Source organism: Cajanus cajan, chromosome 10, assembly GCF_000230855.2.
Source record: "Cajanus cajan strain Asha chromosome 10, NIPB_CcT2T_4, whole genome shotgun sequence".
NCBI classification, from domain to species: Eukaryota; Viridiplantae; Streptophyta; class Magnoliopsida; order Fabales; family Fabaceae; genus Cajanus; species Cajanus cajan.
In genome coordinates, this window is record NC_138526.1 from 40345482 (window position 1) to 40359905 (window position 14424).

The 14424-nt window shown below is 40.3% G+C and overlaps 2 protein-coding genes across 4 annotated transcripts in view; one reads left to right on the plus strand and one right to left on the minus strand.

The window, feature by feature from the left end:
- The window catches only part of LOC145952878 (uncharacterized), a 31205-nt gene extending 22276 nt beyond the window's left edge, over positions 1-8929 (plus strand). Inside the window, exon 5 of the mRNA XM_083065971.1 lies at positions 8557-8929. Within this exon, the coding sequence (XP_082922097.1) occupies positions 8557-8585 (29 nt within the window). The 3' untranslated portion in view covers positions 8586-8929. The remainder of the gene's footprint in view (positions 1-8556) is intronic.
- LOC109794903 (putative terpene synthase 2) overlaps positions 1-14424 on the minus strand; it is a 39765-nt gene that overhangs the window by 9366 nt on the left and 15975 nt on the right. The window lies entirely within an intron of this gene.

Sequence of the window (14424 nt, forward strand, 5' to 3'; positions counted from 1 at the left end):
GTAGATCCTCCAAGGACTGGATTGTCCTTTCTGACTGACCATCCGTCTGTGGATGATAAGCAGAGCTCAATTTCAATTTCGTGCCTAAGGCTTGGTGTAGACTCTGCCAAAATCTAGAAGTGAACCTTGGATCTCTGTCTGAAATAATACTAGAAGGCACCCCATGCAACCGTACTATTTCTTTCACATACAATTGTGTTAGCTTCTCCAAGGACCACTTGATGTTAACAGGCAAGAAATGTGCACACTTGGTCAAACGATCAACAACTACCCAAATAGCATCACTGTTTCTAGCTGACCTAGGCAACCCCACAACGAAATCCATAGTAATGCTATCCCACTTCCACTCTGGAATCTCAATCTGCTGCATCAACCCACTCGGCTTCTGATGCTCAACCTTCGCCTTCTGACAGGTTAGACAGGCCGCCACATATTCAGCTATCTCCCTCTTCATACCAGACCACCAGAAAATCTTCTTGAGGTCTTGGTACATCTTAGTCATACCCGGGTGTATGCTAAGTCTACTCTTGTGGCCTTCATCCAACACAGCTCTCTTCACTTCAGCATCCTGGGGTAGGCAAATTCTGCCTTTAAACCTCAAGATCCCATCTTCTCCTAGTTCAAAACCAATTGCCTTCTCAGTACCCAGCAAACCAAGAAGCTTCACCAACTCCACATCTTGTAACTGTTTTAGTCCAACCTGCCTCAAGAACTCATTAGTTATGGTGATCATCCCACAACTAATGTGATCCTGAGCTAACTCCACCCCAAGGTTCAAATCTATAAATTTCTCAATTAATTCCAACTCCTTCACCATCATACTTGACATGTGGATGGATTTCCTACTCAATGCGTCCGCCACAACATTGGCCTTACCAGGATGATACATCAACTGGAAGTCTTAGTCCTTCAGAAACTCCATCCACCGTCTCTGCCTCATGTTTAGCTCTTTCTGGTCAAACAGATACTTCAGACTCTTATGATCACTAAAGACGCTGAACCGTGCACCATACAAATAGTGTCGCCATATCTTTAAGGCAAAAACAACCGCTGCCAATTCCAGGTCATGAGTGGGATAATTCCTCTCATGGTTCTTCAGTTGCCTTGAAGCGTAGGCCACTACTTTCCCGTGTTGCATCAACACACACCCAAGACCCTGGTGAGAAGCATCACAATACACATCAAAGGGCTCACCAGAATTTGGCAACACCAACACAGGAGAAGTAGTCAACCTTCTCTTCAACTCCTCAAAACTCTGCTCACAGGCATCTGTCCAAATGAACGGCTGCTCTTTCCTCGTCAACTGGGTTAGAGGCGCTACTATCCTGGAGAATCCTTCAATGAACCGTCGATAGTAACCCGCCAAACCCACAAAGCTCCGAATGTCAGTGACAGTTCTTGGACGCTTCCACTGTATCACCGACTCCACCTTAGCCGGATCAACAGCAATTCCCTCAGCCGAAATCACATGGCCCAAGAATTTCACTTCATTTAACCAGAACTCACATTTTGAAAGCTTAGCATATAGTTGCTTCGCCTTCAAAATCTCCAGCACCACCCTCAAGTGCTCTTCATGCTCCTCCGGGGTCCTTGAATAAATCAAGATATCATCAATGAACACCACAACGAATTTATCCAAGAACGGCCGGAAGATCTTGTTCATGTAATCCATGAACACAGCAGGGGCGTTGGTCATGTCAAACAACATCACAACATACTCGTAGTGACCATACCTAGTCCCGAAAGCAGTTTTCGGTATGTCACCCTCCTTCGCCCTGATCTGGTGATAGCCTGACCTTAAGTCAATCTTCGAGAAAACGGATGCTCCCCTCATTTGATCCATCAAGTCATCTATCCGGAGAAGTGAATATTTGTTCTTAAGGGTCAACTTGCTCCACTACCAGAAATCATCACACAATCGACTACCTCCATCTTTCTTCTTCACCAACAACTCGGGAGCACCCCACAGCGGTACACTCGGTCGCACCAACTGCTTCTCCAACTGATCCTCCAACTAAACTTTCAGCTCAACCAGCTCAACGGGGGCCATCCTATAGGGAGCCACCGACACTGGTCCCGCACCTGAAATCAAGTCAATGCTAAACTCCATCTCCCTAATAAGAGGCAACCCAGGCACCTCATCCGGGAAGAGCTCAACAAAATCCCTCACCACATCAATCTCAGCAATGACCCTCTCGGTCTCCACACTCATGGCAGCAAGAATAAGACAACATTATGCTTCCTCCCTCAACAATAATTCAGCTAGACCAGCTGAAATCAACAGCTCCTCCTCCACCTGAGGAAAGATCAACCGCCTATTGGCACAATCTATAAGGATACGATTGACAGACAACCAATCCATCCCTAAGACTAAATCCTCCCAAGGTAAACAGATCAAGTTCACCTTGTACTACTCCACCAATGCTCAGCCTCCCCAACCAGCATGTAGACAGCCTATGCCAGCCTCCTCTCCTGAGAACATCCCAACACAGTCAAGATCTTCTCCATCTCACAGATCTAGTGGTCAGCTACCTCTGGAACTACATCTCCCTTGAACTAAGGAAGACGACATTTCTAGAACCCAACTAGATCCCGGCTCTCCTACGACCCCAAGGGCCTTGCTGCACCAGCTACAGCTCTACCAGCGTCCATCCTAGCAAAATAAGCATTTTGCTGCTGCATAGCCATAGCCATCATCTCTATGGCACTGGCTATCAGCTCATTGGTTATAGTCATTGCCTACAAAAGTAACAGCATCTTCAGTACACAATAACTAAACCAAACAACCATCAACAACACAACAAAACACCACAGCAATCAACACAACAAACAACACAACAAGACAGCACAACACAGAGTTTAGCACAACAAAAGCCTAAAGGAACCACCCCCAAAGAGTGTCCACTAGACTCGAACTGCTCTGATACCATTAAAGTGTAACGACCCGACAGGCCACTACACTCACAACCACAGCACACCGGAAACACTAGGTAGAATAGAACGAGTATATAAATATAGGATCTAGAATATAAATATATACGAATGTTCCAATCCAACTAGAGTTAGGGCGTACAATACAAACATTTCATCAAAAGTCACTATGCCAAGTGACTGAAAAACAAACAAAGCATCCTAAAGGATTCAGCTCCACCTTCCAGCTACAGATACACCACCTATCCCTGCTCTGCTCCCATACATAGTATGATCATTGCAGTCCAACCACATGGAAACAACAAAAGGGTAAGCTAGTATAAAAGAAATAACATATAGAAAATTTAAGAAATATAAATAACCACAACTATCAACACTTCATCAACATACATCCCATTGATTTTTCAACTTGGTCATCAATATTCATGTAATGCGTCGTCATGCATATCAACTCGGAGATCTCATACAACAACTCAGCCTTTCGGCCTACAACAACTCAGCCTTGCGGCGTACAACAACTCAGCCTTTCGGCCTACAACAACTCAGCCTTTCGGCCTACAACAACTCAGCCTTACGGCCTACAACCACCAATATTAACACACAACACAACACAACCGTACAGCTCAAAATAGCATCTTACAACAATGTACCACTAATACAACTCAACTCGTCTCAACAACATTAATCAATATTAGTCAACATATTCATGAAATAACACATCCCAAACAACCTTCAACATATTTTAATCACTCATTGTGAAGTGACAACCATTACTAATCATAGAATATCTGGAGTTATAATGCTCCTATCAGGCTCATCCTTATCTCATATTAAAGATAAGAAGATTTCCTATAACTCTTATGAAGACACCAAATCCTAATTCCTTCATCTACCATGTTAAAAATGATAAAAACCGAAACAACTTTAAGGAATACTGGCAGCTTGACCCCTCTTCACTAAAACAGACATATATGGAGTTATAGTACTCCTATCATACTCATCCGTATCTCATATGAAAGATAAGAAGATGTTCTACAATTCTCATGAAGACATCGAGTCCAAATTATTTCATCTACCTTGTGAAAAATTATAAACACCGAAACAGCTATAACCAATGCTGGCAGCCTGACCTCTCTTCACTAAAACTGCCATATCTAGAGTTCTAGACCTCCTTTTTGGGTGATTCCAACTCCATTGGAAATCTAACATCCAGGGATACAACTTTCATGAAGACCTCAAGACCAAATTCGGTCATCTAGGCCCACCGCTGCAGCGCTAAATCCAGCGCTTTAGCTGTAACTCTCTGCCAGCTCATTTTCTCCTGGGCTTCCTTTTTCGTTTCAGCACCAAGTGCAGAAATTCTACACTTCCATGGCTTCCCTTTACATTTTCCAACTATAATCCATCAATGTTTACCCCCAAAACATGATCTACCAACCACCTACAACTCAAAAACATCAACAATTACAACATACATGCATCAATCATCAAAATCCCCAAATTTTCATCAAACCCCATAAAATGGAATTTCATCAAACATCACCATCAATCCACAATAATCAGTCATCAAGTGAGTTTTTAGCTCATTTCTAAACAATCCATCACAAACAACTAACTTCCCTTACCTTGGCTCAAAAACCCCAAGCTCCGGGAAGACGAGTATGGAAGGGAAGAAGAGGAAGAGAACTCCACACACGGTATGCTACCCTTGGTTTCCAGCAGCTTGCAAAGAAGGGTCTTCAGAATCACTCATGGATTTAGCTAGAAAAAGGGATTTGAATAAGATTAAGATTTGAGAGAAAAAGAAAGATCAACCACTATGTGCCCAAAAGAGAAAGCAAGTGAGAGTGGTGAGGGTCCAGGGGAAGAAAGAAAGAGAAAAAAAATAAAAATCTGGGGCCTCACATCCTCCCCAACAACAAGAGTTTTCGTCCCCGAAAACAGACTTACTTGGGAAAAGAAAGGGGTAACGCTCCCTGAGCTGCTGCTCCACCTCCCAAGTAGCCTCACCAGTAGTTGCATCCCACAATACCTTCACCAGAGTAATGGACTTGTCCCTCAACTCCTTCAGCTTATGATCAACTATAGCTATGGGCAACTTCTCAAAGGTCAGGTTCTCCTTCACTTGCACATCATCTAGTTCCACCACATGACTCGGGTCATGGACGTACTTTCTCAACTGAGATACATGAAATACATCGTGTAGGTTCGAAAGAGACGGAGGTAAAGCCAACCGATAAGCAACCGGACCCACACGCTGTATTATCTGGTAGGGACCGACAAACCTCGGTGTCAACTTCTTTGCTTTCAGTGCTCTACCTACACCAGAGGTCGGAGTCACCTTCAAAAACACATGTTCCCCCTCAGCAAACTCCAAAGGCTTGCGCCTCTGGTCAGCATACGACTTCTGTCTACTCTGCGCAGTCTTCATCCTTTCCTGAATCATCTTTACTTTCTCAGTGGTCTGTAGGATTAGCTCCGGACCTACCACCACTGACTCACCTTCCTGATACCAGCACAGAGGAGTCCTACATCTTCTGCCATACAACGCTTCAAATGGTGCCATCCTAATGCTTGCATGAAAACTGTTGTTGTAGGTGAACTCGACCAACGGTAAGACCTCCTCCCAGCTACCCAAGTGGTCTAACACACAAGCCCTAAGTAGATCCTCCAAGGACTGGATTGTCCTTTCTGACTGACCATCCGTCTGTGGATGATAAGCAGAGCTCAATTTCAATTTCGTGCCTAAGGCTTGGTGTAGACTCTGCCAAAATCTAGAAGTGAACCTTGGATCTCTGTCTGAAATAATACTAGAAGGCACCCCATGCAACCGTACTATTTCTTTCACATACAATTGTGTTAGCTTCTCCAAGGACCACTTGATGTTAACAGGCAAGAAATGTGCACACTTGGTCAAACGATCAACAACTACCCAAATAGCATCACTGTTTCTAGCTGACCTAGGCAACCCCACAACGAAATCCATAGTAATGCTATCCCACTTCCACTCTGGAATCTCAATCTGCTGCATCAACCCACTCGGCTTCTGATGCTCAACCTTCGCCTTCTGACAGGTTAGACAGGCCGCCACATATTCAGCTATCTCCCTCTTCATACCAGACCACCAGAAAATCTTCTTGAGGTCTTGGTACATCTTAGTCATACCCGGGTGTATGCTAAGTCTACTCTTGTGGCCTTCATCCAACACAGCTCTCTTCACTTCAGCATCCTGGGGTAGGCAAATTCTGCCTTTAAACCTCAAGATCCCATCTTCTCCTAGTTCAAAACCAATTGCCTTCTCAGTACCCAGCAAACCAAGAAGCTTCACCAACTCCACATCTTGTAACTGTTTTAGTCCAACCTGCCTCAAGAACTCATTAGTTATGGTGATCATCCCACAACTAATGTGATCCTGAGCTAACTCCACCCCAAGGTTCAAATCTATAAATTTCTCAATTAATTCCAACTCCTTCACCATCATACTTGACATGTGGATGGATTTCCTACTCAATGCGTCCGCCACAACATTGGCCTTACCAGGATGATACATCAACTGGAAGTCTTAGTCCTTCAGAAACTCCATCCACCGTCTCTGCCTCATGTTTAGCTCTTTCTGGTCAAACAGATACTTCAGACTCTTATGATCACTAAAGACGCTGAACCGTGCACCATACAAATAGTGTCGCCATATCTTTAAGGCAAAAACAACCGCTGCCAATTCCAGGTCATGAGTGGGATAATTCCTCTCATGGTTCTTCAGTTGCCTTGAAGCGTAGGCCACTACTTTCCCGTGTTGCATCAACACACACCCAAGACCCTGGTGAGAAGCATCACAATACACATCAAAGGGCTCACCAGAATTTGGCAACACCAACACAGGAGAAGTAGTCAACCTTCTCTTCAACTCCTCAAAACTCTGCTCACAGGCATCTGTCCAAATGAACGGCTGCTCTTTCCTCGTCAACTGGGTTAGAGGCGCTACTATCCTGGAGAATCCTTCAATGAACCGTCGATAGTAACCCGCCAAACCCACAAAGCTCCGAATGTCAGTGACAGTTCTTGGACGCTTCCACTGTATCACCGACTCCACCTTAGCCGGATCAACAGCAATTCCCTCAGCCGAAATCACATGGCCCAAGAATTTCACTTCATTTAACCAGAACTCACATTTTGAAAGCTTAGCATATAGTTGCTTCGCCTTCAAAATCTCCAGCACCACCCTCAAGTGCTCTTCATGCTCCTCCGGGGTCCTTGAATAAATCAAGATATCATCAATGAACACCACAACGAATTTATCCAAGAACGGCCGGAAGATCTTGTTCATGTAATCCATGAACACAGCAGGGGCGTTGGTCATGTCAAACAACATCACAACATACTCGTAGTGACCATACCTAGTCCCGAAAGCAGTTTTCGGTATGTCACCCTCCTTCGCCCTGATCTGGTGATAGCCTGACCTTAAGTCAATCTTCGAGAAAACGGATGCTCCCCTCATTTGATCCATCAAGTCATCTATCCGGAGAAGTGAATATTTGTTCTTAAGGGTCAACTTGCTCCACTACCAGAAATCATCACACAATCGACTACCTCCATCTTTCTTCTTCACCAACAACTCGGGAGCACCCCTTGGTTTCCAGCAGCTTGCAAAGAAGGGTCTTCAGAATCACTCATGGATTTAGCTAGAAAAAGGGATTTGAATAAGATTAAGATTTGAGAGAAAAAGAAAGATCAACCACTATGTGCCCAAAAGAGAAAGCAAGTGAGAGTGGTGAGGGTCCAGGGGAAGAAAGAAAGAGAAAAAAAATAAAAATCTGGGGCCTCACAGTTGTTCTGTTTGATTTTCTATTTACTCTACTTTGCTCTTTGTTGAAGGTGTCGTTGTTCTGTTTGATTTTCTATTTACTCTACTTTGTTCTTTGTTGAAAGTAATAAATGAATATGAAATTAATGTTAATTATAAATGAGTTTTAATATGAACAAGAATGCTCTCTGGACCTCTGTGAATTCCTGTGCGGACCTTATGAGGAGTATTTATGACATGATCATGTGAAATATGGACAAATGACATGAGACCTAAGAATGGACTATTGAGACAAACTATGATTATGAGACTATGACAAATAATGACATGATGTACTAAATAAAATTATGTAATAAGTTAAATGTTAAGTCAATGAGATTATAAATGTATGACATGCATCATATGCATATATTACTCCAGGTGTGCCGCTGAGGCCGCATACCCACGACTAACAAGGTGTACCTTATGGTCACCCACGATGTAACATGCTAATAAGGTGTACCTTATGGTCACCCACGACTAACAAGGTGTACCTTAGGGTCACCCACGATGTAACATGCTAACAAGGTGTACCTCAGGGTCACCAGTGATGATATGTGAAACTTCCTTATGGCGCCACATGCATGCAATTATGAGTCGAGTCCATGACATCATAGCATGATAAATGAATATATATGTGATATTGGTTATTTATGTATGTTATTTACATGTGACTTATATTTGTTGTGTGTGTGGGCTATTTAACCTTTATTTTTGCACCTGAAACTGAGTGAGATGTTTCTCACTCCCTTGTTGTTCTTGTATATGTTTAAATTATGTTGCAGGTGATCATGATGTTGGTAATGAGGCTTAAGGGTTCAGTTGGGCATTCTCTGATAGGATGTGACATCGGGCATAGCTAGGCTTATTTTGGGATATTATTGTTTTAAAAGCTTTAATTTTCTCTTCTTTTGTAATTTTGAACGTTCTTGAGAAAAGACCAAAATGTATATCTTTGTTATATTATTTTTATTACATGAATTGAAAGTTATAAATTAATTCCTAACTAGGAGGCACTGCCACCTTTGCTGGTATTAATCTATATTTTCTTTTATATGATTTTCTTGAATCTTAATACTTACATGTCGACTTGTTATGATTTATGAGTTACGAATGTGAATCCTCTACCTTATGATATTTGAAACAATTGTTTTATCCATGAAAGATGTTAATTATGAAAGATTTTATTTACTTTAAAGGAAAAAGAAACAATATTTTGTTTACATTTATTATGTATTAATGTTGGGGTAGAGGGTGTCACAATTTTTGTATTTTGGAACAGCCCGTTCAAGTTTGGGAACGACCCGTTCTGGGCTACAAAATCACTCTTTTTTTAGTAGTTGGGAACGGCCCGTTCCAATTTGGGAACGCTCCGTTCTGGACTATTAAATTACCCCTATTGGGCCTTTGGGCCCTCAAACAATCTGTGAAAATCGGGCTATTACAATTATTAATTAACTTAATATCTTTAATTATCTTAAATCTAAGATATAAAATTCAAAAAATATATTTATCCTTGTTTTTTTTCTAATTATCAACCAATAATAAAATACTTATTTAAAATCTTATCTAATTATATCATAATATTTTCATATCAAATTTAAAACTAGATATTAGTTATACAAAAATATCAAGATCATATAGTAAATTGTCAATAAGATTCTAGTTAAATAATTTAAAATAATTAATTTTTCAAACATATTGTTAGTAAATAATTTATTCCGAAGCTAATCATTTTTTCTATATTAATTATTAGTAAAATTTAATAACTTTTAATTTAACAGTTGGATCGATGAAATTCAACACACCATGAGTTATTGAGCGGAGTAACTTTACCAAGAGCTACTTTGTGAGTCATTTGAGTCATTTGTGAGTCAATTTTATCACACAACAATAAAGAAATACTAATAGTTAAGAAAATACAATTGTATTCTTCCTATTAAAAAAAGAGAGGATGTTATAATTATTTTTTTCCTTAAGATATCAAATCTCTTCTATCAATAAAATTTCAATATAAAAAATTATTTAAAAATAAAGTTATCATAAGTTAGAATATATATTATAAATATGGATCAAAATAAATAACAAATTTTAAAAAATTCATATACTCTAATTAAAAAAATGCCTAAAAATCCAATCGTAAAAAAAAAAACCTCTAAATATTTTCTCACATAAATAACTATTGGTATTAATTATGTAGGAGAGCATATAAATATTTTTTATTATAAATTAATGTTTTACTCTTAAAAAAAATAAAATGGGATTGATAGTCAACAACAATATTATCATCACTTTTAAGATATTTATAAATTTTTTTAAGTTTTATTTAGTTTTATTTAGCGACCGAATAGAATTTCGTCACTAATTTTAACTAATATTTAGCAACCAAATAGAATTTCGTTGCTAATTTTAACTAATAGCGACCGAATAGAATTTCATCGCTAATTGTAACTAATATTTAGCGATCGAATTTAATTTTGTCACTAAAAAAATCAAAATTTCTGATTTAGCGACGAAATTCAATTATGTCGCTAATTTTAACTAATATTTAGTGACCGAATTTAATTCTATTGCTAAAAAACTCAAAATTTCTGATTTAGCGACCGAATTCAATTCCATCGCTGAATTTAACTACTATTTAGTTACCGAATTGAATTCGGTCGCTAAATTAAACTAATATTTAGCGATCAAATTCAATTTTTTCGCTAATTTTAACTAATATTTAGTGACCAAATTCAATTTCGTCGCTAAAAAATCAAAATTTCTAATTTAGTGATCGAATTCAACTTCGTCGCTAATTTTAACTAATATTTAGCGACCAAATTCAATTTCTTCGCTAATATTAACAAACATTTAGTGACCAAATTTAATTCTGTCGCTAAAAATATCAAAAAAATTTATTTAGCGACCGAAGTAAGTTTCGTCACTAAAAAAATCAAATTTATTATTTAGCTACCGAAATAGAGACCGATTTTCTAGCGACGACTTATTATGGTCGCTAAATCGGTCGCTATTTTGATTATTCATAATCGATCGCTAAATCAGTCACTAAATAGCGACTAATAAATTTCGGTCGCTATTTTGCAATTTTCTAGTAGTTGAGAACTACTGAATTAACCTATAAAATGTAATTGAGAACGGGGCGTTTCAAACCCTAGAACGGGCCATTCTGGATGGAGAACGGGCCGTTCTGGATGGAGTATGGGGCGTTTTGGAGGGAGTACGGGCCGTTCTGGATGGAGAACGGGCCGTTCTGGATGAGCCCCAGAACGGGCCGCTCTGATTTCAGAACAGGTCGTTCTGCATCTGATTTTTACACATGATGAAGGGGTGCAGAACGGGTCGTTCCAGATTCGGAACAAGCCATTCTGACCACTCTTGAACTTCTATAAATAGAGTTGGGTGGTTGAGGAGAAGAGGAGGTTTTTAGAGAGAAGTTTTAGGGAGAAAGACTCTGGACTAAGAAGCTTGCTTTGGGTGGATTGAAGTTTCAGGTTGAGCTTCGAAAATGGAATTCCGCCTCTTGGCTATTCTGAGCCAATCTTCAGGTAAGGAAAGCTAGATTGTAAAGTTGTTGGTTGTATGTGAGTTAGGAACTCCTTTGGGTACTTAGGTTGATTAGTATGAGTTGTGTTATGTGATGAAAATATTATGGGTTGCTAATATATGATTAAATAATTATTAATGATTTTGTTGGAGATACATGTGGTAGTTAAGTTGTGAAGTTGTTTACAAGTTGTGTTGATCTATGATATTGCTGAAGCTAGTTGAAATTAATTTGATAAAGTTACTACATGTTATGTGTGGACATGTATGTGTTGTGAAGTGCATGATAGTAATATTGTTAAGTTGTTAGAGAAGAGTTGTATGTTGCTATAAAGTTGTATGTTGTGTCATGTGTTGAAATTAGATGTTGTGTTGTTAAAATGTGTTGTTAAATAACGTTGATGATTTGTTGTGCTGATATACCATGTTGTTAAAATTATTAAAGTTGCATAGTTGTATAATTGAATAAGAAGTTTTCAATCTGGTATATAATGACTATTGTTGTATTGTTGTAAGTTGTCTATTGTTGTTAAGATGTCTATTGCTGAAAATTTGTATGTTGTTTAAGTTGTTAAGCTGATTAAGTTGTGATGATGAGTTGTTGATCACTAGGACTAGGGGAGATGTTTTCGAAGTTGCTCATCCCATTGAATGGATTGAGATAGTTGTGGTGCTCTGAGAGCCCAATTTGTTGAAAACCCTCCTTGGGAAGTTGTCCCTTGGAGTGGATGTTGTGTTGTTCTCCTCTAGGACTTAGTTGATCCTGTGTGTGGGCAAGGTCGAGGCACACGTGTATAAAGTGACCACGGTATAGGGGCCAGGCCGAGCTATACCGATTACAAGCGGCCAGATGTCTATTGTTGTAAAGTTGGAAAGTTGGGGACATATGGTGAAGATATATGTCCTATGTTGAGATACATAGTACTAAGGTGATAAGTTGAAAGTTTTTTTAAAATTGAATCCCTTAGTACTGTGTGGGCGACATGGAAATAGTCGATCCATGTCATGGTTGAATGACTAATTTGCGTAAGGTATCTAGTTAGAGATGTAGTCTTTGACTAGGTACTGGAGGGTGCGTGGTACTTGGAGGATAGTGGGTGGGCTAACTCCATATGTGGATTGTTGATGCTAGCCAAGGTCGTGGTAGGCTCATACCCAAACCCTTCTATCCTGACAGTAGTACTGGACCTTCGAGTCTAAGTGGCACACCTGAGAAATTGCCTATTGTTGTCTATACCTGGTTCTCTTTGGAGTTCCTAACGTTGTTCTATACCTGACCTGGTTGAGATAGGTCAAACGTTGGATTCGGTAGGGTTTATCCCACCTAGACTGCTCAACCTCAGTTGTTGGAGATCTCCGAGTTGAAATGCGTGACGATGCATAAGTTGTTGATGAGTTGATTGGTTGTTGATAAAAGTTGTATCTATGTTGTTATGTTGTTAAGCTGTGATTGTGTTGTGTGTTGATCCTGTTGTGGATGATGATAGTGTTGTTATGTTGTAAGCTTTTTTAAACATGTTTTGTTGAAAGATGTGTAATATATGTGTTGTTTATCTTTTGTATCGAATGTGAAGATGATTATATAATTGTGTTTCTTATTTGATATTTATGAGCTATTTATTATCTTTAGCTTACCCTTGCATGTTTCCATGTGGTTTGGACTGCGATGATCATACGTTGGTATGGGAGCAGGGTAGGGATAGGCTGGGAGATAGCTACTAGAGGCCACAAAAGGTGCCTAGAGAGGTATATTTTTTGTAGGCTACCTTATAGTAGCATAAATTGTTGTATATAATTGGTTGTCTTTGGTTGCTCAATTAGCAACTTGTGTTGTAAATATTTTATTATACTATTTTAGTATATATATTTCAGTAGTGTGTAATGTTGTTCGTAGTGTGACGGCCATGGCGGGTCGTTACACTTTTATGGTATCAGAGCAATTCGAGTCTAGTGGACACTCTGTGGGGGTGCTCCCTTTAGGCTTTTGTTGCGTTGAACTTTGTGTTGTGTTGGATGTTGTGCTACTTTGTGTTGAGTAGTTGAGATATAGTGTGTTGAATGAGTTGTTCATTTTATAGAAGATGCTTAGAACATAAGCAGATAGCCCATGCCATGGAGATGATGGCTATGGCTATGCAATAGCATAATGCCTACTTTGCTAGGATGGATGCTGAGAGAGTTGTGACTAGTGCCTCAAGACCAGTTGGGTCATAGGAGAGTCGGGTTTTGGCTGAGTTCAGGAAGTGTAGTCCTCCTCAGTTTAGAGGTGATGCAGATCTAGAGGTGGTTGACCACTGAATTTGCGAGTTGGAAAAGATATTCTCAGTTTTAGGTTGTTCAAAGGAGCGAAAGCTCACCTATGCAGTGTGTATGTTGACAGGGGAGGCAGAGTATTGTTGGAGAGGTACTAGTCAGATGCTGATTGACTGTGGAGTGCTTGTGGACTGGGTGTGCTTCAAGAGGGCCTTCCTCGAGAAGTACTTCCCAGTGAGTGTCAGGCATGCTCAGGAGGCAGAGTTTATGAGATTATAGCAAGGGGGAATGTCGGTGACCGAGTTTGCCGTGAGATTCGAGCACTTGGCACACTTCTACACCCAAGCCACCTCTGAGGCTTGGAAGTGTAGGAAGTTTGCTGAAGGCTTGAAGTATGATTTGAGGAGAGTGGTGGTGCCTATGGCCATCATGGAGTTTCTAGCCTTGGTAGAGAAAGCGAAGGTTTTAGAGCGGCTACAGAGAGTCGGCAAGCCGACGAAGATTGTTGGTGGACCAGTTGGGTCCAAGAGTGGTGGTGGTCCTCAGAGGAAGCCTTATGATAGGCCCTAATCACAACAAGGGGGTCCTATCACAAGGAAACCTATTGACACAACTAGGAGTGGAGGTTAGAGTGGAGCTGCTACTCTCAAATATTACAAATGTGGTGGACCTCACTTCATTCGTGATTGCCCTCATACCGAGAGCAAGTGTTTTAGGTGTGGCCAGATGGGTCACATGTCGACTAGTTGTCCTGTAGGTGCCAGACAGACCAGGAGTGCCTCGAGGGGTGATAGATCTACTGTAACTTAGAGGGTGTTTGCCTTGACCGGAGTCGAAGCTTCCATTTCATCTGA